Source organism: Anomaloglossus baeobatrachus, chromosome 12 (assembly GCF_048569485.1).
Source record: "Anomaloglossus baeobatrachus isolate aAnoBae1 chromosome 12, aAnoBae1.hap1, whole genome shotgun sequence".
In the NCBI taxonomy this organism is placed as follows: Eukaryota; Metazoa; Chordata; class Amphibia; order Anura; family Aromobatidae; genus Anomaloglossus; species Anomaloglossus baeobatrachus.
This window is the reverse complement of record NC_134364.1, coordinates 41,562,485-41,587,804: the sequence shown is the minus strand read 5'-3', so window position 1 is coordinate 41,587,804 and position 25,320 is coordinate 41,562,485. Positions and strand designations below refer to the sequence as shown.

At 43.3% G+C, this 25,320-nt stretch overlaps 2 protein-coding genes across 2 annotated transcripts in view; one reads left to right on the top strand and one right to left on the bottom strand.

The window, feature by feature from the left end:
* The window catches only part of CDAN1 (codanin 1), a 207,687-nt gene extending 200,967 nt beyond the window's left edge, over positions 1–6,720 (top strand). Inside the window, exon 28 of the mRNA XM_075330481.1 lies at positions 4,455–6,720. Within this exon, the coding sequence (XP_075186596.1) occupies positions 4,455–4,577 (123 nt within the window). The 3' untranslated portion in view covers positions 4,578–6,720. The remainder of the gene's footprint in view (positions 1–4,454) is intronic.
* STARD9 (StAR related lipid transfer domain containing 9) overlaps positions 6,584–25,320 on the bottom strand; it is a 252,380-nt gene continuing 233,643 nt past the window's right edge. The window contains exons 28-33 of the mRNA XM_075330480.1: positions 23,282–23,430; positions 18,609–18,673; positions 18,283–18,488; positions 17,782–17,861; positions 12,540–12,698; positions 6,584–11,744 (exon numbers count right to left, since the gene is read on the bottom strand). Coding sequence (XP_075186595.1) covers positions 11,643–11,744; positions 12,540–12,698; positions 17,782–17,861; positions 18,283–18,488; positions 18,609–18,673; positions 23,282–23,430 — 761 coding nt within the window. The 3' untranslated portion in view covers positions 6,584–11,642. The remainder of the gene's footprint in view (positions 11,745–12,539; positions 12,699–17,781; positions 17,862–18,282; positions 18,489–18,608; positions 18,674–23,281; positions 23,431–25,320) is intronic.

The window sequence follows — 25,320 nt, the reverse complement described above, 5'->3', positions numbered from 1 at the left end:
ATTTGGTTGGTCGACATCCCGTGCTGTCCCCGCCACCAGCCGCGGACTACGCAGGGACCGACCTTAGCTCTCCCCGAAACCCACTTCGTCATGGCAGCCTAGACCGAAACAGTCCAGGACTAGCGAGACTCGGCCACGACGTTTTCCCCACTCATGACTCCTTCGGCGCCCCGGAAGACACACTCATTGTAGGAGGTCGACTGCGGCTCTTTCAACACATCTGGGCTGCCGCCTCAGACGACAAATGGGTGCGAGACCTTGTGTCTTCCGGTTACCACATAGAATTTCGGACCCGACCCCCGAGTCGGTTCTTTCTCTCAAACCCCCCAAAGACTCGAAAACGACGCAAAGGTTTTTTCTCAGCAATCCACTCGCTCCAAACAGCAGGAGTGATAATACCTGTCCCAGACGACGAGAAGTTTGGGGGATTTTATTCCAACCTCTTTGTGGTCCCCAAAAAGGATGGGTCAGTTTGACCCATCCTGGACCTCAAACACCTAAACAAGCATGTGCACGTACGAAGATTCAGAATGGAGTCCCTAAGTTCCATTATTGCATCCATGGTCGAAGGGGAATTCCTCGCCTCCATAGACATCAAGGACGCATACCTGCACATACCCATCGCCCCAGATCACCAAAAGTTCCTCCGCTTCGCAATTCAGGACTCCCACTTTCAATTTGTAGCTCTACCCTTCGGCCTTGCCACCGCACCAAGGGTCTTCACCAAAGTCATGGCGGCCGCAATGAGCGTCCTTCTCGCCAGGGGAGTAGTCGTTCTCCCTTACTTGGACGACCTCCTCATCAAGGCCCCCTCCCTCCGCGACTGCTCAACCAGCGTACAGATCACTGTGGACACCCTATCCCGCTTAGGGTGGCTAGTGAATCTGGACAAATCATCCCCGATCCCATCACGATCCATCACCTTCCTGGGCATGTTCCTGGACACCCGTCGGGGCTTGATCCTTCTCCCTCAGGACAAGGCGATCGCTCTTCCATGAGCGGTACGCTGCCTTCTACGTCCTATGTCTCGCTCCATTCGATTCAGCATGAAAGTGCTCGGCAGGATGGTGGCAGCTATGGACGCAGTACCCTTTGCTCAACTGCACTTCCGCCCACTGCAGCTAGCCCTTCTAGTGGCCTGGGACAAGAGCCCCTTCTTCCTGGACAGACATCTTCACCTGACGCCTTCAGTCAGGTACGCACTCCTCTGGTGGCTTCGGTCCTCATCCCTATCGAAGGGGAGATCTTTTCTCCCAGTGAACTGGCTGGTCCTGACCACGGACGCCAGCCTGCTAGGCTGGGGAGCAGTGTACCGACACCACACTGCTCAAGGACGTTGGACGCCCCAGGAGTCTTTCCTACCCATAAACATCCTGGAACTCTGCGCGATCTTCCTTGCGCTCAGGGCATCCTGCCCTCTGCTAGCGGGTCATCAGATTCGAGTCCAATCGGACAATGCGACAGCTGTAACCTACATCAATCGCCAAGGGGTATACCTGCAGCAAGGCAGCTTATCTCGAGGCCCACAGGATCCTCAGCTGGGCCGAATCGACAGGGTCAGTGATATCAGCGGTACACATACCGGGAGTAGAGATCTGGGCAGCAGACTTCTAAGTCGCCAAGGCCTGGCCGCCGGAGAGTGCTCTCTCCACCCAGAAGTGTTCCTACACATCTGCACTCGCTGGGGTACACCAGACGTGGATCTAATGGCCTCAAGGTTGAATGCAAAGGTACCCACGTTCATAGCCAGGTCACGCGATCCGCAGTCCATCGGCGCGGATGCTCTAGTCTGCTCCTGGCTCCATTTCCGCCTGCCTTACATATTTCCACCCCTACCTCTGCTGCCGCGGGTAATCAGGAAAATCAAAGCAGAGGGAGTCCCGGTGATACTGATTGCACCGGACTGGCCCAGGCGCGCCTGGTACGCCGAATTAGTACAAATGCTCGTAGACGTACCGTGGCGCCTTCCAGACATCCCAGACTTGCTGACACAAGGGCCCATTTCCCATCAGAACTCCAGAGCCCTGAAGCTGACGGCATGGCCATTGAGACCTGGGTATTAACAAGAGCAGGATTCTCCCCCCGTGGTTATCTCCACCATGATCAGCGTCCGAAAGCCTGCTTCATCCCGCATTTACCACCGTACGTGGAAAATCTTCCTTTCATGGTGCAGGGAAACTAACGTCCAGCTTCTGCCTCTGGCCATCCCCAGAATTCTCGATTTTCTGCAGGTTGGCTCTCAGTTCTCTTAAAGGGCAGGTCTCAGCGCTCTCAATCTTCTACCAATGCCGCCTGGCTCAAAAAACGCAGGTCAAGACCTTCCTCCAGAGCGTTTCCCATCTAGTTCCCCCGTACAAATGGCCGCTGGACCCATGGGACCTCAATCTCGTTCTGGACGGTCTCCAGAGGTCCCCCTTTGAACCTCTCAAGGAATCCTCCCTTGCTTTTCTGTCCTGGAAGGTAACGTTCCTGGTGGCAATTACGTCCATCAGATGGGTGTCGGAGCTAGCAGCACTCTTTTGCCGCGAGCCTTTTCTGTTTTTTCACCAGGACAAGGTGGTTCTGCGCCCCCTTCCGGATTTTCTTCCCAAGGTTCCTACCCAGTTTCATTTGAACAAGGACATTGTTCTGCCTTCCTTTTGTCCACACCCAGTTCATAGGGTGGAAAGGTCTCTGCATTCGTTAGACCTCTCAGATATTACATATCCAGGACAGCCCCTTTTAGGAAAACGGACTCTTTGTTCGTCATTCCTGAGGGGCCTAAGAAGGGACAGGCAACTTCAAAGGCGACTCTGGCTCGCTGGATTCGCTCTGCGATCCAGGAAGTCTACCGCTTGCAACTCAAGCCCATTCCTAGTGGGCTGCGGGCTCATTCCACGCGAGCAGTTGGCGCTTCGTGGGCCATTCGGCATCAGGCTTCAGTGGAACAGGTGTGTAAGGCTGCGACCTGGTCTAGCCTACATACGTTTTCAAAGCATTACAGAGTCCATACCCAGGTTTCAACTGAGGCAAATCTGGGTAGGAAAATTCTGCAAACGGCAGTAGAGCACCTTCTCTCAGTAGGCGCTCCAGGCTGTCTGGGACTGGTTCCTAGTCCTTGGGTTGCGTTGTCTTTCTTTTATTTTTCCCACACATGGACTGCTTTAGGACGTCCCATGGTCCTGTGTCCCCCAATGAGGCGTCAGAGAAAAATGGATTTTTGTGTACTCACCATAAAATCGTTTTCTCTTAGCCACCATTGGGGGACACAGCACCCACTCTGTTGCCCTGTTGGGCCTTGGTTCTCTGAGTACCTTATTTGGTTATGACTCTTTTTTTTTTTCTCATGTTCCTCTGTTGAGGTAAGTTTTTACTGGCTTTTTCTCCTACTGCTTGTGTACTGAGGCTGCCTGGCCCGGCTAGGGGGTGTATACTGCAGAGGAGGAGCTATGCTTTTGCATCTACTTAGTGTACTCCTATGGATAGGCAGCATAACACCCATGGTCCTGTGTCCCCCAATGATGGCTAAGAGAAAACGATTTTACGGTGAGTACACAAAAATCCGTTTATTGGCAATTGGAAGGCAGGGAAGTTAATGTTGCTAGGGAGTTTAAAAAAAAACAAACACATTGTCACCCACAATCCAACATCATGATTGTTCTGTGTAACTAGACGTACACACTAAGAGTATCTATTCTTTAGTAAGTCCATTTTTTGTTACAGATGAATGTTAGTTTGGATCCTGAGACGCTCACCAATAGTTCAAAAATCCCCTGTTTCCTGCTGATCAGGAAGCAGGAGCGCTCAGAATAGTGAAACGTCATAATAAAACATCTAAGTTCAAGCTATACACAATAACAGGCGTCCTCAAAGCAATTCTGGTGTAAATTTCTTTGAAAAGACACAACATTTTGGGGCAATTCAGCATTGCTGAAAAATGTGCAACCTTTTGCATTTTCACCCTAGTTTCTCCCAGCTCCATTTTAAAAGTAGGCTGAGCTGGGGTGAGAGGTTTTGGCTCGTCTAATTTATGAAGAGTTGTGGAGAATATGCACCTTTTAATGATTCCGGAGCGTCCAACACCAACATGCCCCCCTTATCAAGACTAGAGTGAAAATTGCCAGCCTTAATTAATTTGGGCTATAGGCTTTCTCTAGAGTCTGAGTGCCTCTGTCTCCTGAGCAGCACGCTACAGCGGAGTTTTTTATTTTTTTGGGGTTTTTTTTTTTAATTAAATAATTGGTGGGATACTTAGAACCTGGACTTCACTGATTAGTAGTATGTGTATAACAAAAGGACATCTAACTTTGGAGGAAAAAAAGAAAGCATGGTCTAAGCGTATGGCTGCAGAGGATGTAAATGAAGCAGAACGAGACATATAGTGATTTCATTCTCTGCAACATCCAGATGGGTTACATGCAGAATTGTTGCAGACTTTGCTGTAGATGTCGTTAATAACTTTCCATTCTCTTTAGGATTTGTTGGTGGACTTGGATAGATTAGTACTTGGACTGAAAACTCTAAATCCTGAGGAACCAAGAGATGCCCCTTATATCCATGTGCCACACACAGGATCGGGAATCATAGCTCCCAGCTAGTCCTGGGATCAGTCCTTGTACGTATATTATTCGCTGCTGCTGTCTGTGATACATTTTACCTGTGAATGAGGAACTGCCGGTGAACGTCTAGTACCTTCAGCTACCAAGTGACCTGGAGCTGTAAACACAACTTTATTCAGATTATTTCTGTGATTTCTCTCGAGCAATATGTATTTTTTTAATGGAATAGTAATCCAGTATGCATCTGCTGCCCATGTAGCCTGCATTTTACCATGTTTTAACTAGTACAGCGCCATTGTCTTCCCAACCTGGCTGAACTAATAAGGTATTTTAATTACCATCACTTCAATTTTTTAGCATATATGAAATAACACATATTGATTATTTAGCTTACTGTTTGTAAATGATGATCTTTAATTGTTTGAGTTGAGCAAACAGATTTGTAGGCCCATGGTCCTGTGGCCTCCAGACCAGAGCAGAGCGAGCCTCATACGTCCTCGCCACCTCTTCTGAAATATATATATATATAATGAGTACGTTGCGGTAGTTCGCACCTAGACGTAATACAGTGAAAGCCGACTAATCAGGAGATGCATCGGAGATGTCTCAGATAGTATGCTTACAGCTTTCTGGTTCAGTGGCCACTGGACCAGGGTCAAGTGAATCTTTTTGCTCAACTTCACTAATTTTACAGATTGGGTGCATTGATATAATTCGTATTTAATAGTATCTGTTTTAATTTCTATACAAATGGTGAACGAATCTGATAATTTAAAAAGATAAGAATGTATTTGAATTCCACTTGTTTCTCAGTCTCTGCTTGCTGTCATTGAGTGAAAACATTGTGACAAAGTTCTGCTCCCAGCTACCTTAGTCATCCCATGTAAGCCAAGCAGAACGACATCTGTATTGTAAGAAGCCCATCAGCCAGTGAGCAGCACAGGGAGAGGCTGGTTTTGGGTTTTTTTTGCCTCCGTGTATAATTCATTCCTTGACTGCAAGAACAGATTAAAATGGGGAATATGAATTATATTAGGACATTTCATTATACAATGACCCTGCAATCATCTGTGAATGGGATCCAGGGATTGCCTACAATTGTATAAAGGAAGGTCACAAGGTCTTTTCTCTTGTATAATTTTCATTGATGTGTTACTAAACAAAACTCTGTTGGCATTATTGTGTTGTCTAATTGTAGGCGTTGCGTACAAGACACAGTTTTAAGTTTTTGTGTATCCAGATGTGCCAAAAAGTCTACAGGTCATTTAATTATTTTTTATTGCACATTGTCAGGCGGAATAGACTCAGGGTGGCCGTACACAAAAGATAAATGTTTGCCAAACCATTAAGTATGGCGCATCCCAGCGATCCCCTGGATTCTTGTGCCCCAGGTGCTGATCTCAACCAGTGTTTGCACTTTTGACTTGAAAACCTAATTCAGACCTTCATTTGATCAATCCCAGTCATGTCTAATGACCTGAACTCATAGGATGATTTACCTTTAAGCCTTTAGTTCAGGACATTGGAACAGTCAGCAGGCCATTTTTTGCTTCTGTTATATATACCTGATGAGACTGGTGTACTTACTTTGCAAATTCATGTCAGAATGGCTATATGATCCTTTTTAAAATATGATTATCTTGATCCCAGCATAAAATGCTCATTTTAATTTGATTACAGTAATTGACGTTCACCAGATCTATAATATTGTATTGTATGCTTTAAATTAAAAAAAATACTGCTCTGAGCCAGCAGTATATTTTTTTTTTCCTACCGTAAATTATTGTCCAAGATTAGAAACACATGGAAGCTATTTTTTTTTTTTTTTCTTTCCCCCTCATGAAAAAAAAAATCCACATGGTACCATATTTGATAGAAATAACTAATCCATGGTTTCCTTATGAGACGAAAAAATAACAAAAACCTCTGCTGGATGAGCCATTCTAGGCCATTGTGTTCTTAATTGTCAGTATTTTTTTTTTATTTTTTATTAAAAAGTTCATCTTTCTATTAATTTTTTACTATATAAAGAAGAGACCGATGTATTTCAAACATTTGTATATTTCATTTGGATACAGGAATTGATTACAAATGGAAATTCATTGCAAGCAAATATGTAAATATAAATAACTTAGATTGTAAACATATAAAACTGTATACATTTATATAAAAATAAACTATTTTCACTGTACAGAAAATTGTATCCTTCAGTATTCTCACAGGAGCGTCCACGTCTGCAGTAAGTCACTTTACATGTATTAACATTTTATTGTACAACACAGAGAAATGCTGCTAAATAAAACCTGGATGAGTCCAAGGACGTAATGGTGTAAGATACATGTTCATGGCCACTAATCTAGATCTTTTCTTAAAAACCGAAGGCCCCGATTCCCCATTGCATTTGTATTGTTTTGCACCTTTTTTTTTTTCCCCCTCTAATCTATTATAGTACTGGGGCCTATTTTGAAGTGTCGCTTTATGTGCCTGCCTGTTTTTTTTTGTGGGCACAGTTCATTGATTCCTGGTTGCAATTGATAAATCAGGCTAAAAGTCACAAAATGTGGCACAACTTGACTCTAATCCCCCCCCCCCCCCCTGTAGTTTTATGCACTTTTCTGAAAGTCCTATTTTTTTGCAGCACTTTCAAAAAGATGTGACTTTCTGTTCAAAAAGCCATAAAATAGCAAAAAATGCAAATGATTAGTTGGGGCCTAAAAGTACAGCTGATGTAATTGTTGACTTTTTATTTTGCAAATGGTGTGTAATAGGAAAGGTGATCTGTCAGCAGGATTTCACCCCCACACTTTTTTTTTTTTTTTTTTATTTTTTGCTGCACATGGAGGTCTTTGAAAGACAAGTCAAGCAATAACTTTACTTGTTCAGTCCATTCCTCCGATACTGAGGGTTAACTGTTCAGTGCCATCTGCTCCTTGTCTATGACTGACAGCCTCTCTGACGGCTCCATTGCCCGAAGTCACACAGCAAACAGGAGGCGGCACTGGGCGGGAAAAGAACTGGATTGATGGAGGCTTCAGATCTCATAGCTCTTCAGCCTCATTTGCATATCAATACAAACGCTGATTTCTCGGTAACGCAAGAACGGAGCAGACATCTAAAGTTATTGCTGGACTTGTTTTTGAAAGAGCTACACGCAGATATAAAGAGTTGGGGTGTGAAATCCTGCCGACAGACTTCCTTTAAGGGGTTCTACACTAACATGTCTTCAAGCTGTGTGTCCACAATAGTCAAACAAGTCTATGGATTATACTTGCATAGTCTTTGAAAGGATTGTCCAAAGTATTTCCTCCTAACACTGCCCCCATTGCCATCATACTCTACATCCCCCTAAACTTTCAGCAGAGTGATGTCATCACTTTGACTAGTGAGATATTACATCATAGTGGACACAGGCGTAGTCTACACAAACTGAGGGGCAGGGGCTGCAGGACATTATTAAGTGTTAGACATGTTCATACTTTTTTCTGACTTTTGAGGAGAAAAACTGGTGTTTTTTGTTTTGTGGGTTTTTTTTTTTTGGGGGGGGGGGTTGTTTTCTTTTTATAGCACAAAGTTGGAGAGAAAAAAAAGGTTAGTGTAGAATAGGATACTAAAATATTGTCCACACTACTCCTAACTGCTCAAACTCTAGTCTTTGGCCCCATTTAGACATCATTAAAGGAACTTAGTTGAATAATTTTTCTACAAAATATTTCTATATAAAAAAAAGCCTGCCTCTGACAATACACCAAAAATCATAAGGGTAAATGGAGAACATTGAAAGGTGGGGAATTTTTTTTACGCTATTTAGTCCATTTTCTTTAAATCTCTGAAAACTTCTTTAAAACAGATGAATCCTACTATATAAGGAATGGATCACATTTCATTATTTTTTTTACTCACTGCCTATATAATTGAATCCTGGGTTGACATTCCATAGATGAGGAATTTTGCAGGTAAGTTCTGTACATATCTATGTTATAACTAGTGATGAGCGAGCACTAACATGCTCGGGTACTCGTAATGAGCAGTCTGATGCTTGGACAGGCGAGAGATTCAAGTATCGAGAAAAATGGAAGTCAGTGGGCAACGCAATCATTTTTACAGATTTCCAAAAAAAAAAAAAAAACCAACTAGATACCTCCATTGACTTCCATTATACTTGGGTGGGTGCTTAAGTCGTGCCCTTCTGAGCACCAGACTGCTCTTAATGAGCACTGAACTCCGGAGCATGGTAGTTATAACTCATCTCCTAGTAGGAAATAGCAACACAAAGGGCTGGCTTTATATCACATGCAGTCCCTACTTACCTTTGTACGTCTGCTACATATCAGACAATATCTCACTCCTTAGTCCATGTATAATATGATTCTCCGGCTGATAATACAACTCATGACATTTGGCTTACCAACCTGTGCCCAAGCTTCATGTGTCCCTGGTTATTGTCCCATGCTAATAGTACCCAGTTATAGAACTATTGCTATGTCCTGTTATAAAGACCAAACCAGTAGTAGGTGTGTTGGCTAGAAAGCTACATAGCATTAGGAAATCCTCCTATCTGTATTCAGTATTGCAAACTCTGCAGAACTTATTGTACCTTTTTTTTTTTTTTTATCCCTATAAATATCATTCCTGCTAAGTATAAAGGTGTGTATATGCCAATGTCTATCACATACAAATGCATCTCAATAAATTAGAATATCAAAAGTACATTTTTTTCAGTAATTCAATACATAAAAGGAAACATTTATATAGTTGTTACACACAGAGGGATCTATTTCAGGTGTTTATTTCTGTTAATGTTGAGGAATATGGCATGCAGCCAATGAACACCCAAAAGTCATTATCTCAGAAAATTAGAATAATTAACACAAAACACCTGCAAAGGCTTCCGAAGCTTTTAAAAATGGTCCCTTTAGGCTGGTTCTGTAGGCTACACAATCATGGAGAAGACTGCTGACTCGACAGAAGTCCAGAAGGCAGTCATTGACATACTCCACAAGGAGGGTAAGCCACAAAAGGTCATTGCTAAAGAAGCTGGCTGTTCAAAGTGCTGTATTATTGGAAAGTTGAGTGAAAGGAAAAAGTGCACAAGCAGCAGGGATAACAGCAGCTTTGAAAGGATTAAGAAAAGGCCATTCAAAAACTTGGAGATTTACAAGGAGTTGCTGCTGGAGCCAGTGCTTCAAGAGCCGCCACACAAAGATATATCCAGAACATGGGCTACAAGTGTCACATTCCTTGTCAAGCCACTCATGACCAATAAACGCCAGAAGTGTCTTACCTGGGCCAAGGAGAAAAAAAAAGAACTGACCTGTTACTCAGTGTCCAAGGTGTTTTCAAATGAAAGTAAAGTTTGCTTTTTATTTGGAAATCGCGGTCCCAGAGTCTGGAGGAAGAGTGGAGAGGCCACAATCCAAGCTGCTGAGGTCTAGTGTGAGGTGTCCACAATCAGTGATGGTTTGGGGAGCCATGTCATCTGCTGGTGTAGCTCCACTGTGTTTTATCAAGACCAAAGTCAGTGCAGCCGTGTACCAGGAAATGTTATAGCACGTAATGCTTCCCTCTGCAGACCAGCTTTTTGGAGATGGAAATTTCATTTTCTAGCAGGACTTGGCCCCTGTCCACACTGCCGAAAGTACTAATACCTGGTGTAATAACCACAGTATCACTGTGCTCGATTGTCCAGCAAACGCGCCTGACCTAAACCCCATAGAGAATCTATGAGAGACACCAGAGCCAACAATGCAGATAAGCTGAAGGCTGCTATCAAAGCAACCTGGGCTTCCATAACACCTCAGCAGTGCCACAGGCTGATCGCCTCCATGCCACGCCGCATGGATGCAGTAATTCATGCAAAAGGAACCGCGACCAAGTATTGAGGCATTTACTGTACAGACTTTTCAGTTGACGCCAACTAAATCTAATTTTCTGAGATAATGACTTTTGTGTTTTCATTGACTGTAAGCCATAATCATCAACATTAACAGAAATAAACACGTGAAATAGATCCCTCTGTGTGTAATGACTATATAATATATAGGAATAGATCCCTCTGTGTGTAATGACTATATATAATATTTAGGAATACATCCCTCTGTGTGTAATGACTATATAATATGCGTTTCCCTTTTTGCATTGAATCACTGAAATTAACTTTTTGATATTCTAATTTATTGAGACACACTTGTACTCTGCACACATTGAAAAGTATACAGTAGGTTCTGGCTTATTGTAAAAGAAATGTACATCTGTTCACAGTGGTTAAATCTGATATTACAGGTGCGGGCTGCCCAGTGCTAGGGAATCCCTGTCTGTAATTCAGAGGACAGCAGACAGACAGACAGACAGGTATTCCTCCACAATCTAACCTCCCAGACAGTCATCTGGTGTAGAAATTCAGCTCTTGGTCATCACTAGTTTTATATCTTCAAGGATATCTGCACTTGTCTAATTAAGATACTTTCAATAACTCTGTTACACAATTTTCCAATTGTTTTCTGCATCAATATTTCTTCCTGCCATTATTTACGTCCAAAGGATGAAAGTCTGCCATCATCTCCACTTTGTTCGAAGGCACACTGCACTGATAACGCAGGTGCACGGTTCGGGTCTGTACAATCCCCCTGTATTGAGCCATGCCTCTATCACTTTACCATTAAATTACTATAGGAAGAGATTTTGAAACTCAGAAGTAATACAAGAATATATTGCAAAATTCTATAACTTTTCATTATGTGATGAATCTGTCATACCCCTCTAAGTGCAGACTAACATCAGCAAATACAATGTAAGCCATGCTCCTGAACTTTGCATTGCTGAGTATTATGATTTTTTTTTTTGTATTATTATTATAATCCCTGCCTTAGCTTCAAGTTCAATAATATATGCTGAATACCAATAGAAAAGGAAATGGTGGGAATCCTCTGAATAGCAGAGCATTAAAGATTTTCCACAATTATTATTAAAATATATATAATACAGACACTGTGGGTAAACATAATCCATGCATTGGTATGACTGACGCCCAGCTGCCTGATGCTACATAATTCCTTACGACCCAGTGATCACAGTACAATTTTGGTAGTGCAAGTCACTTCTTGCAGATTATCTTGTTAGGAAGGTGGCCAGGTTTGCAATCACCAGAGGCTGGCGTTTGCTAATCACGCTGAGAAGCCTGGAGGGGATTGCTGGTGCTCCGAGGTCAACCTGAAAAGAAATACAAAATCAAATTACCAAGAGGTTTCACTGCAAAGTAGAAATCTACAATCTCTGAACAGCGAGGGTGCTAATACACTGGGACTATCCAACACTAAACGCGATTCCTGATCTATCCTTTCTGCAGCAATTTGTCAGTGAGGTCATCAATATGAGATGTCTGGGGGTCCCGGATGTTGGAGAAAATGAAATCTGCCCCAGCTGCAGGCAGATGTGTGAGATACTGATTAGAAGAGCATAGTCCTGTATACTGCTTAGTGTCCAATTCAGGTGAATGGCAGATTAGGTGCAGTACTAGGAGAGGCCACTAAATGTACAGCGCCGCTGTATTCCACCCCTTATGTTACGTAGGTCTGGCGGCTGCAGAAGCAGATTTCAGTTGATGGGTGGTTGCGCTGGGTTGAGAACCAAAATAGTTCAGTCCTGGACAACCCCTTCTAGGGAATATACTCTATCGGAATAACTCTGGAAAATTATTCCTAACCAATACAGTGATCCTGAGAATCAAAAGGGCCGCCAACACAATTTTAGCACAGTACCACTTCCAGTCCTACCAGAACTGTTGCTGTCTCTCAGTAATGGAATTGTGCTGTGATATGAGGTACAACAGCTATACAATCTACATAGAGGCCGGTTACATGCAACATAATATACAGCATGAGTGACCAAATATGTTACCGCTCGCCCAGCCCAAGTTACACCCTCAAAAAAATTAGTACCGGAGAACACCTTTAAAGTTTTATATTTTAGCCTCTTTCCAATGACACTGCTGATTATCATTCCTACCTGTATCATGTAAATGACTCTTGTGATGTCTTCTCCATTGAGGTTATCGGGCTGCAGAATCCATGCACTGGGCAGGAGCTCCCCTCGTACAGTGTCTTTACTAGGACGCGGCATATCTTCATTATACACAGATTGGAAGCACAGGCTGTAACACTTCTCCTGCGACCAGGAAACACAAGCTAATATGATGCACTGTGACACATGACAGCTAAGGCCTTATTCAGACATTGGACTATTTTTTTGTGTACGAGAAACTGATTTTCTTCAGCTTATATTAGTGTCAGTTTTTACGATTGACTTTCCACATGAGAAAAAAATGCAAACCTCAGCACATGGATGTTCACAGACCTTTAGACTTGCATTGGCTACTCATTTGTGACTTGAATGAAAAAGTGACATATATTTGGGGGGGGATCCATAAACTATATGACGTAATTGTTCTATTTTTCAAAAATTCAGCTACAACCCACAAATGAAAACATCTGAATGAGGCCTTAGGCTGTTTATTAGGAATGTGTTTAATGTACAGCGGATGACATTTGTATTGAGCACGTCACCAATTTTCTAAGTCAATATTTTTAAAAATGCTATAAATATGAATTTCTTCCCAGATGTCAGTAACAACCCATCCAATCCACATAGACAAAGAAAAACCATACGTCTATAAATTGTGTGTAATAATGACAAAAGACAGGGAAATGTATAGAAAACACTCTTACTGAAATTTATTTAATACTTCATGCAAAAGCCTTTTTTGGTGATGACAGATTCTTGCCACCTCCCGTGTAGAGAATCTAGTCACCTGCTTTGCTCAGGTGTGATTTTAGTTCATTCTTCCATACAAACACACTTTAAATCCTGGAGGTCCCGTGGGCTCCTATGAATTCAGCCATGCTAGAAGCTTTATTTTCTTTTTTTCTCGGAAACCTACTGAGTTTCTTTGGCGGTGTCTTTAGGAATCATTGTCTTGCTGAAAAGTCCACCCTTGTTTCATCTTCTGCATCCTGGTAGATGGCAGCAAGTTTTTATCAAGATTGTCTCTGTTCATTTGTCCATTTATTCTTCCGTCAATTATTAATATTTATTTATAGAACACCAATGATTCCATGGTGCTGTACATGAGAATACAGATATAAATTACTATATAGACAGGATGGGACAGAGGGCCCTGCCCTTGCGGGCCTACATTCTACAATTATATGACGTTTGTAAGTGCCGTATGCCCAAACCCTGATGTTTCCACCGCCAAACTTCAATGTTGGTGATTTGCCTTTTGGCCTCGAAACATGGTATGTATTATGGCATCCAAAGAGTTCAATTTTGTTCTCATCTGCTCAGACTATAGTCTCACAGTATCTCACAGACTTGTCTAAATGTTGTTGAGAAAACTTTAAACTCATTGAACATGCTTTTCTTCGGCGCTCCATTGGGAGACCCAGACGATTGGGTGTATAGTACTGCCTCCGGAGGCCACACAAAGCATTACACTAAAAAGTGTAAGGCCCCTCCCCTTCTGGCTATACACCCCCAGTGGGATCACTGGCTCACCAGTTTTCTGCTTTGTGCGAAGGAGGTCAGACATCCACGCATAGCTCCACTGTTTAGTCAGCAGCAGCTGCTGACTATGTCGGATGGAAGAAAAGAGGGCCCATACTAGGGCCCCCAGCATGCTCCCTTCTCACCCCACTTTTGTCGGGTGTTTGTTAAGGTTGAGGTACCCATTGCGGGTACGGAGGCTGGAGCCCACATGCTGTTTTCCTTCCCCATCCCCCCTCGGGGCTCTGGGTGAAGTGGGATCTTACAGGTCTCCAGGCACTGAGACCGGGCTCCATCCACAGACCCAGAGAACCTGCTGGATATGGAGCTGAGTATCGTCAGGGACAGGGTGGGCTTCCGGTTCCATCAGGGCTGAAAGCCCATTCTACCAGAGCCGTGGGTGCGCCCTAGGCATTACGGCACCAGGCTACGGCTCAGCAGGTGTGCCAGGCAGCTACCTGGTCGAGTCTGCACACTTTCACCAAACATTATCAGGTGCATACCTATGCTTCGGCGGACGCCAGCCTAGGTAGAAGAGTCCTGCAGGCGGCAGTTGCCTCCCCGTAGGGGAGGGCTGTCTTTGCAGCTCTAACATGAGGTATCTCTTTACCCACCCAGGGACAGCTTTTGGACGTCCCAATCGTCTGGGTCTCCCAATGGAGCGCCGAAGAAGAAGGGAATTTTGTTACTTACCGTAAATTCCTTTTCTTCTAGCTCCTATTGGGAGACCCAGCACCCGCCCTGTTGTCCTTCGGGATTTTTGGTTGTTTTTCGGGTACACATGTTGTTCATGTTGAATGGTTTTCAGTTCTCCGATGTTACTTCGGAGTGAATTTGTTTAAACCAGTTATTGGCTTTCCTCCTTCTTGCTTTTGCACTAAAACTGGTGAGCCAGTGATCCCACTGGGGGTGTATAGCCAGAAGGGGAGGGGCCTTACACTTTTTAGTGTAATGCTTTGTGTGGCCTCCGGAGGCAGTACTATACACCCAATCGTCTGGGTCTCCCAATAGGAGCTAGAAGAAAAGGAATTTACGGTAAGTAACAAAATTCCCTTCTTTGTTCAGCAATTGAATCTTGTGTGGTGAGCATGCATAGAGGTCATGGAGGGTGAGTGCATTACTTACTGTTTTCTTTGAAACAATTATACCTGCTTATTAGTCCTCTTTCTGTAGCTCTCCACAAGTGCTCCTTGGTTCTTGGACAACTCTACTGATAATTAATTTCACTCCTCTATCTGAAGTCTTGCGGGAAGCACCTGATTGTGACCAGTTTATAGTAAAATGATGTTCTTTCCACTTCTGGATTATGGCCCCAACAGTGCTCACTTGAACATTCAGTTTAGAAATTCTTCTGTAACCAATACCATCAGTATGTTTTGCAACAATAAGGTAGAGAAGGGCTTGATACAGCTCACTGGTTTTATCCATCATGACATGTTTCTTGTGTGGCACCTTGGTAGGGAGAGACCCATTTATAGGCCATCAGTTGAACTTGATGCTATTCTTCACTCAGTGGCAGAATTGCTTTCTAATTACTGATAGATTTCACTTGGTGTCAGGACTTTCCATGGCTTTTTGCGCCTCCTTCTTTGTGTTCAATACTTTTTTCCCCCCTGTATGAATTCTCATTATTACACAACTTAATTTATGGACATCTGCAGTTTGTATTTTTTTTTTTGCATGTGGGAAATGGATGAGTTGTTATGGACACCTAGTGAGACATTCATGTCAATAGCACCTTTAGAAATTATTTCCTTACAAAATTCGTGATGTGTTCAATATTTATATTTATTTAACCAGCTGTGTAGCCATGGATATAGAAAATAAATGCTTCAGTCAGCACCTTGAAAATACATTGTTAAAAAAAATCCAAAAACCTACAGTATTCATTTTTTTTTCATTATTAAATAACATTGTTTGCATTATGTTACACATCCATTTTTATTTATTTATATATTTATTTTTTTGCTGCTGTATGTTTTAAGTATTTATAGTCAATCAAGTCCCAAACTGTTCTATGAGTAATACTAATGCTACACGAGTGACTAACACCACACAGACTAAAGGCCGCTTTACACGCTGCGAGATCGCTAGCATGCGTACCCGCCCCCATCGTTTGTGCATCACGGGCAAATCGCTGCCCGTGGCGCACAAAATCGTTTGGACCCGTCACACTACTTACCTACCTAGCAACATCGCTGTGACCGGCGAACCGCCTCCTTTCTAAGGGGGCGGTTCGTTTGGCGTCAAAGCGACGTCACTAAGCGGCCACCCAATAAAAGCAGAGGGGCGGAGATGAGCGGGACGTAACATCCCGCCCACCTCCTTCCTTCTTTTTTGCCGGTGGCCACAGGTAAGGTGAGGTTCCTCGTTCCTGCGGTGTCACACATAGAGATGTGTGCTGCCGTAGGAACGACGAACAACATCGTACCTGCAGCACCAACGATAATTGGGAATAGGGGAGCATGTCAAAGATTAGCACGTGTTTTCGACGATTTTCGATCGCATGTAGGTGTCACACGCAACAACATCGCTAAAGCGGCCGGATGTGCGTCACGAATTCCGTGACCCCAACGACATCGCTTTAGCGATGTTGCAGCGTGTAGTAAAGCGGCTTTAGGCTATGTGCCCACGGGACAATGTACCCGCGGACTTTGCCGCAAGTTTACCGCAGCTGCTCCCCGGAATCCACAGCAATCCATTGCTGCAGGATTCGAGCACTTTTGTTGCGGTAAAGCTGTGGGACAAGTGGGGAAATACCTGCGGAAGTCCCAGCCTCTATCTCCATAGTGGAGGGCCGGGAATTCCACAGATATTTCCACATGAATAATTGACATGCAGTTGTGGGACATTCGCAGCATGGACACAGCGCTCCCCAAATCCCATAGGATAACATGGGTAGTGTCTGTACTTGCGTTAACCTGCGGATTTACCTGGAAAATCCAAATTAATCCATGGGTTTTCCCCGGCAAAATCCGCGGGTATGTTGTCCCGTGGGCACATAGCCTTAGAATAATGTCAGTTGAACCTGCTGGTATAAGCGGGTTCTGCCTGTCAATCTAATGTTTATGGGAGCGCACAACAACTGATTGTCGGGAGCTGTCGTGCTTTACAGTGTTATCAATTTAAATGATTTTAACTAGTCAAACTGCATTGTAATTTTGGTTGTTAATAGAAAGGCCTGGACTAACATAAAAGCAGCATAATTACATGACCGTTTCTAACTAAAGCTTATTGAATAGAATACAAGTTGCGAAAAAAGCAAAACTCACTAATCACAAGATTAGATTGCGACAACAAATACAATTTTCTGATCTATAATACATGACCATTATGTGGATTTTACATCATAACAGAAAGCTATAGTTAGGGTATGTGCCCACGATCGGGACCCGCTGCGTCCTTGAAGCGGCAGGGTCATGAGTCTCTTCCACAAGAGACCGCAGCTGCTCGTGACCACAAGCCGCAATTGCAGTCTCTCGCTGTGTTTTCTTTGGGGAGAATGCTTGCGTCTCTGCAGCAAACAATTGACATGCTGCGGCTCAGGAAGCTGCACCGCAAGTCAGTTTATGCTGCGAGCAGTACACACAGTGAGCTTGGGATTTCTATAAATCCTTCCACTGTGCTTGTACTGTACGTTGCAGCGAAAAAAGTCCAAAACGCTGCAAACACTGATCGTAGGCATGCAGCCTAAATGTCTACTTACTTGTTTAAATTCCACAGCCATACAACAGAAGTCCCTGGGTTGTTTTAGATAACAAAGTGACGCGTCCGTCATCACATGAACTAGGAAAGAAAATATCTGAAATTAGCCGGACTTCCCAGATATCAAACTATTACAAGCAATGGGAATTTATTACAGTTGATCACTTGTTGTATGAAGTTGCATGCCATGACATTGTAACATCTGGTGAATAACGAGTGATAATACAGATGCCATCCCAATTTTTAATCTGTTTCATAGGGGAACAAAGCCATGGACATATGCAGCAGCTAGGAGGTGGCCATTGGGGGGGGGTTGAAAACATTTTAGCCCCGTGTCAAAAGAGGATCAGATTTTCTTCCCGATAGGCCGAATTTGGTACACTGATATTACAGTATAATGTAACATACTGCAGATTTGCAGTGTAAGATTCTCCTCCAAAATCTGGACTCCTACAATGATTTTACTAAATGACTGGTTGTGGCCAGAATAGATAACACTTACCCAACTGAATATTACTGCTCACTCTCTCATGTACACATGCTGTTAGGGTGGATTGGTCATACAAACGCCTTGTGCTAATGTCTTTCACCATGCACCAGACATCATGAATTGGCCTCCTAATGACTCCAGCCCCAATAAATCCATGCTTTGTGGCTGATGAGAAAGCTTTATAATACACCAATACATCTCTCTCAGTGCTCTGGTATCTGGAATAGAAACAAGACCGTGATTATTTAGTTTTACAAGAGCAGGATAAATATAAGTATGCTATTATCTATATATGTATCATCATGTATTCACAGTGGAAAAAATATATTAAGGCTTACATCCATCCAGCTGCTGCTTGGCGATTATATAACTTCTTTAGATCGTAGGAACAAGCAGTCATTACCTGAAGAAAAAAAAAAATGATAAAGGTGTTTGGAGATGGTCTTATAGCCTTTCCATTTAACATGTTTGTCTATAAAAAAAAATTCTAATGTCTCTCTCCTTTTCTTTGTTCCATGTGGTACACACCATGATAACAAACAGCACAATGACTACTTTTCACCATTCAAATAAGCAGACTACGTTTGTAGACACCTGTGATGCTAATTACACAACACATGTCCTTATGGTCAAATTATTTTCAATCTTTTCTAGGGGTATCCTCATATTTGGCTGCCATTTTATATACTTTGATTTTGTATTTTTCAATTAAACCATAATTCAATGTTTGATTTTCAATAGTTGATATTCAGTAAAATTAAACTTAAAATGACTTTTGTCAGTTTCCAGTTGTTTCAGTGATCATTGTGGGGTCTTACTTTTTCAAAATTTTGGTGCCTTCTGTGAAACAGCAAGTAAGGCACTCACCCGCTGTGACCTGTATGCACAATCACCACGCAAGACGCTATTGCTGAACAAAAAGCAATTTCAAGCATGTTTAAAGTTTGATGAACAACATCTAGAAAAGTCAGTGAAATACTGGGAGAACATAGTCTGGTCAGATGAGACCAAAATGGAAATCTTTGAATGCCATAATACACATCATGTCTGGAGACCAAAAGGCACTGTATAATCACCCCCCAAAACTTTTCAATACGGTTTCCCGGAGTCATTTCTCATTATTACACATTTATGGACATTATGGTTTGATTTGTTTCTCCATGTGGATTGGATGGGTTGTTCCATTTAGAAATGCATTTACTTAGAAAATTGTTGACGTGTTCAAATACTTACTGTATTTCACCCGCTGTATGTATGTGCATATGATACATAGATACACAACTAAGGCAGGATGCGCTGGGGACAGAGGGCCAAATTCCCCCAGGCCCAGTCCCCAGGCACCTGATCAGAGCCATTGAAGAACTAGCACTGTACCTTTGTCTGCAGCCTGCCAAAGGTTCCTTTCAGGCCCGCAGAGAACCGGGAGACTCCAGTTCTCATCTTATAACCAAATGTACTTGTCTTTGAGACGTGTATATATTTGAATACATGAACACTGGGGCAGCAGAGTGCTCATCAGCCCCCCGATATATAGCAGCCTGATTAGGTTATCACACAGCTGCCCTTATCACACTGCTGCTGCAAATGATACGTGATGGTGTCAAGGATGCAGTGGGGGAATGGCAAACGCTCCACACAGGAGCTGACAATTTTACAATACAATATAATAAACTTAATGCTATATGGGATGCATAATATGTGAGGCTGCATACTATATTGGGGTGCATAATACTATATGGGGTGCATAGTGCTATATGGGAGCTGCATACTATGTGGGTCTGTATAATACTATATGGGGTGCATGGTGCTATATGGGGTACAGAATATATGGGGTGACTAATGCTATGTGGGGCTGCATAATTTTATATGGGGGTGTATAATACTATATGGGAGTACATAATACTACATGGATGCGGCATAATGCTATGTGGGGCTGCAGAATACTATATGGGGATGCCTAATACTATAAGAGGGCTGCATAATGTTATATGGGGAGCATAATACAATATGAGGGTACATAAAATTATGTGGGGCTGCATGCTACTATATGGGGGTGCAGAATACTAAATGCAGCTGGAGCTGACTAATACTATGTGGGGCTGCATAATTTTATGTTGGGGTATATACTACTATATGGGAGTGCCTAATACTATAAGAGGGCTGCAGAATTTTATATGGGGGTACATAAAACTGGGTCTGCATAATACTATAAGGGGTGCATAGTGCTATATTGGGCTGCATAATATGTGGGGATGCATAATACCATGTGAGGATGAATAATATGTGAGGCTGCATAATACTTTATGGGGTGCACAATTCTATGTCGGGTGCATGACACTAAATGGGGGTGCCTAATACTATATGAGAGCTGCATAATTTTATATGGGGATGCAGACAACTATGTGGAGCTGCATAATACTATATGGGGATCCATAATACTATATGGGGTACATAAACCTATGTGGGACTGCATAATACTATATGGGAATTCATAAAGCTATGTGGCGCTGTATAGTGCCACTGTACATGTGGAGGATGCTGTGGAGAAATTTACTGTGGAGTATCATACAGTGCTTGTGAGACACATTTGTTTCCATCATACTTTATGGCTGCAATGAAAGGGGAATCTAGGGGCTTCAATAGGAGGAAAATGACTGTTAGGGCTGCAAAGTTGTGAAATATGCACTTCCGTGACCCAGTTTTTTTTTTTAACTGAAGGGGAGGGCAATTAGAAATTCTCATATGGGGCCCCATGATTTCTATATACGCCCCTGCTTGTACACATGTAGCAAACCATAACTTACTACATGGCTATGATAAAACTGAAAATTCATCCAAATGGATTTTTCAGCTTCAAGAGGTCACAGTGTAAGTTAGGGGACATTTACCCTGAGTTTTTGGAGCTGAAACTCTCCAACTCTTCCTCAAATACTCAAAACTTGGTTGTGGCGATGTATTCATGTAAGAGTCCCTTACATGATATATTCTATATATTATATCTGAGGTCATGTAGGTAGGTCCAGGTGTGATCACTATAGTACATTCTCGTATATCGTTGTGCAGAATATACCACATCCAGTATACAGATTAGTATGATATACTGTGTACATACATTAAATGTAGTAATATGTAAGCATAATATCTACTACGTCTGACCACTACAAACGCTCATCTGAACTGGTCCTAGTGCAGTAAGTTTTTTCCACAGGCAGTACCTGGGGAGACAATACAATAGTATAAATAGAGCCTATGAAGCAGCGCAGAGATGCTAAAGGGGTTGTCCAGTTTTAAGCTACATGTCTGCAGTAACTCTATGTGACTGCAGACTTGTTAATCTTCACATTGTGCACGCTGTGATGATTTGGCAGATGCATGATCGCTAGTATATGATTTGCATACATGATGTCAAGTGCTAACTAGATTTCCACAGCCTCAATGCAATTGTATTGAGCAAGTCCGGAAACATGTATACTCCTGGCCACATTCTGACTATACTAACGCATACATACAGTGACATGACCACTCCCGGCACCACAAAATCCTCACAGCACGCAGTGCGGGGTTCACAAGTCTGCAGTCACACAGAGAAACTGTAGACTTGTAGCCCAAGATTGGATAACCCCCCTTTAAAGGGAATTTTTCAGCAGGTTTTTGATAAGAATTCTGAGGACCGCATGCTAAAAAAACAAAAATCAACTACGCCTCTCATCAGGCTGTGTGCTGCTACTTAAACTAAAGCTGGTGTCACACATAACGACAACGACGTCGCTGCTACGTCACCATATTCTGTGACGTAGCAGCGACCATAGATGATCGTTAGTAAGCTGTCAAACATGTTATATAAAGCAGCGATCATAGCGACGTCGACGGTCGTTGTGTGGTTTCAGACGTAGCGTAGCGATCGTCGCTGCTGCGGTGTCAAACACAAGGATTATCAGCTTATCAGCATGGCGCAGCGGGATAGCAGCGATCAAAAAATGACCTGGAACATTCAGGAGCGAGCAACGATTTCGCAGCAGGGGTCTGATCGTTGTTATGTGTCACACACAGCGACATCGCTGTTGAGGTCGCTGCTACGTCACAGAATATGGTGACGTAGCAGCGACGTCGTTGTCGTTATGTGTGACACCAGCTTAAAGGCTTGATCACCTAGTTGGTGGACTAGAAGGTCACATGCACGGCAGCCTGATACATCTCCTGCTGTGATTGACACCTCACGGTCAATGTATAAGCTCTATTAAGAGCCTAGTGTGGGCAGGTGCAGCTCTCTCAGCTCTGCTACATGGCGAAATCTAAAAATTCTGGCTGTTGTTTTGGTAACTTGCATTTTGTCATAGCTTTCACCCTTAGAGGTAGCATGAGGCGGTGTTTACAACCCAAAGAAGTTGCTCCGGTAGTGCAGCTTATCCAGGATGGCACATCAATGCGAAATGTGGCAAGAAGGTTAGCGGTGTATGTCAGCACAGTGTCCAGAGCATGGAGCAGATGCCAGGAGACGGGCCAGTACAGCAGGAGACATGGAGGGGGTGATCCTCAGACACATTGTGAGACCATATAAAGATGCAGTGGGCCCTGGGTTGATATTAGTGGCCTGCAGGAGGCCATTTTGCAGCGCTCTGGCACTGTTCCTCCTTGCACAAAAGAGGAGGTGCTGGTCCTGCTGCTGGGTTGCTGCTGTCGTATGGCGCCCTTTACATCTGCTGGTGTACTGGCATGTCTCCTGGTATCTGCTCCATGCCCTGGTCATGGAACAACCCTCCTTACAACAGTTATGTAATGAGGAGGAAAGGGAAAAGATCCGTTATGGATACTCTACCATAAGACAAGTCACAGTTCCATAAAAGTGCTAGACATCAATAACAGTGGCACACGTACAGTCAATCCAGCTACTAGTAACCTGTCCCTGCTTCAGCATTATTCATTTCTTCTATAGGTTGCTATATGTATTTTTCATAGATTTTACAGTGATTTGTTGTGGTCCAGGAAGGGACCATACACAGACACAGCTCACCTCTGCCATTGCACTGGCCTGGACCTTAGTGGCGAGTTCTTGGTAGGAAACTGCGGTAGGCTGGAAGATTGGATCACGCTGGAGAGCGCAGGGAATTGGTTTTCCAGGTGATGATTCCACAGTAGACGTACAACTGACTATCTTGGGATCTTAAGACAAAAATAGAATTTTTAAGATTAAATCATTATTCAAAAAAAATTAAATAGTTTTGAAGTTCAACAAACCCAAGAAAAAAAATTGATAGGGAATCTGTCAGTGGGATCTGCCCTCCCAATCTATCTATATGGATATGCAAGTGATAGAAAGTTGAATAAAATAATATCTTGTTGTCTGTGATCCGAAATCTTATTCTAGGAAAAATTCTAGCTTTTCTTAATATGCAAATGAACTGTTGAGATCTATGGGCTGGACACAGAGCTCCCTACAGAGCGCACGCAAAATGAAAGGGGTCATTACCAATGTGAGACATGTAATGACTGACAGTCTGCTCTCCTGGTTTATATCCATCACACTGGTACCACCCAGTTTAATTTACACTAAGCTCAGTGTTCAGATTCTAAAGGTATCGTCACACTAAGCAACATCGCTAGCAACATCACTCCTGAGGCACGACTTTTGTGACGTAGCAGCGATGTTGCTAGCGATGTTGCTGTGTGTGACATCCAGCAACAACCTGGCCCCTGCTGTGAGGTCGTTGGTTGTTGCTGAATGTCCTGGACCATTTTTTAGTTGTTGCTCTCCCGCTGTGAAGCACACATCGCTGTGTGTGACAGCGACAGAGCAACAACTAAATGTGCAGTGAGCAGGGAGCCGGCTTCTGCGGACGCTGGTAACCAATGTAAATATCGGGTAACCAAGAAGCCCTTTCCTTGGTTACCCGATATTTACCTTCGTTACCAGCGTCCGCCGCTCTCACGCTGCCAGTGCCTGCTCCTTGCACACATAGCCAGACTACACATCGGGTAATTAACCCGAGCAGGGAGCCAGCGCTAAGCGGTGTGCGCTGGTAACCAAGGTAAATATCGGGTTGGTTACATGATATTTACCTTAGTTACCAAGCGCAGCATTGCTTCCACGCGTCGCTGGGGGCTGGTCACTGGTTGCTGGTGAGATCTGCCTGTGTGACAGCTCACCAGCAACCCATGTAGCGACGCTCCAGCGATCCCTGCCAGGTCAGGTCGCTGGTGGGATCGCTGGAGCGTCGCTTAGTGTGACGGTACCTTTAGGCAGATCTATGTACAGTCCATAGATCTTAACAGCTCATTTACATAGTAAGAAAAACAGATTTCTCAGGAATAAGACATCGGATCCTAGTTATCAAATAATCATTTGATTCAGCTTTCTATTACTTGCCTGCCCATATAGATGGCTTAGGAAGGTCGATCGATCTTACTGACAGATTGCTTTAAACTGTCCTCTACACCACAGATTTTTCTATGGAACATTCTGAGTTGTTGCCCTGCCTATATATAAGGATTAAAAAAATGGCACTGTAGCATATACCCAATAAGGGTGGGTGCCAGCATCCATGGGGTTAAATCAAACCCACAAAAAAAAAAAAATCGATCGACAGGGGTCACTGTAATTAAACCTTTGACACTCAGACACGGCCTATTATTATTCTATAGTCATTTCCAGGTCCATTTCCAGTGTCCTATGCTGCAGAATGGTAATGTATCTGTAAAAGAAGGGAATTTTGTTTACTTACCGTAAATTCCTTTTCTTCTAGCTCCAATTGGGAGACCCAGACAATTGGGTGTATAGCTATTGCCTCCGGAGGCCACACAAAGTATTACACTTAAAAGTGTAAGGCCCCTCCCCTTCTGGCTATACACCCCCAGTGGGATCACTGGCTCACCAGTTTTAGTGCCAAAGCAAGAAGGAGGAAAGCCAATAACTGGTTTAAAGACCAAATCAATCCGAGGAAACATCGGAGAACTGAACCATACCACATGAACAACATGTGTACCCGAAAAAACAGAAAAACCCCGAGAAAACAGGGCGGGTGCTGGGTCTCCCAATTGGAGCTAGAAGAAAAG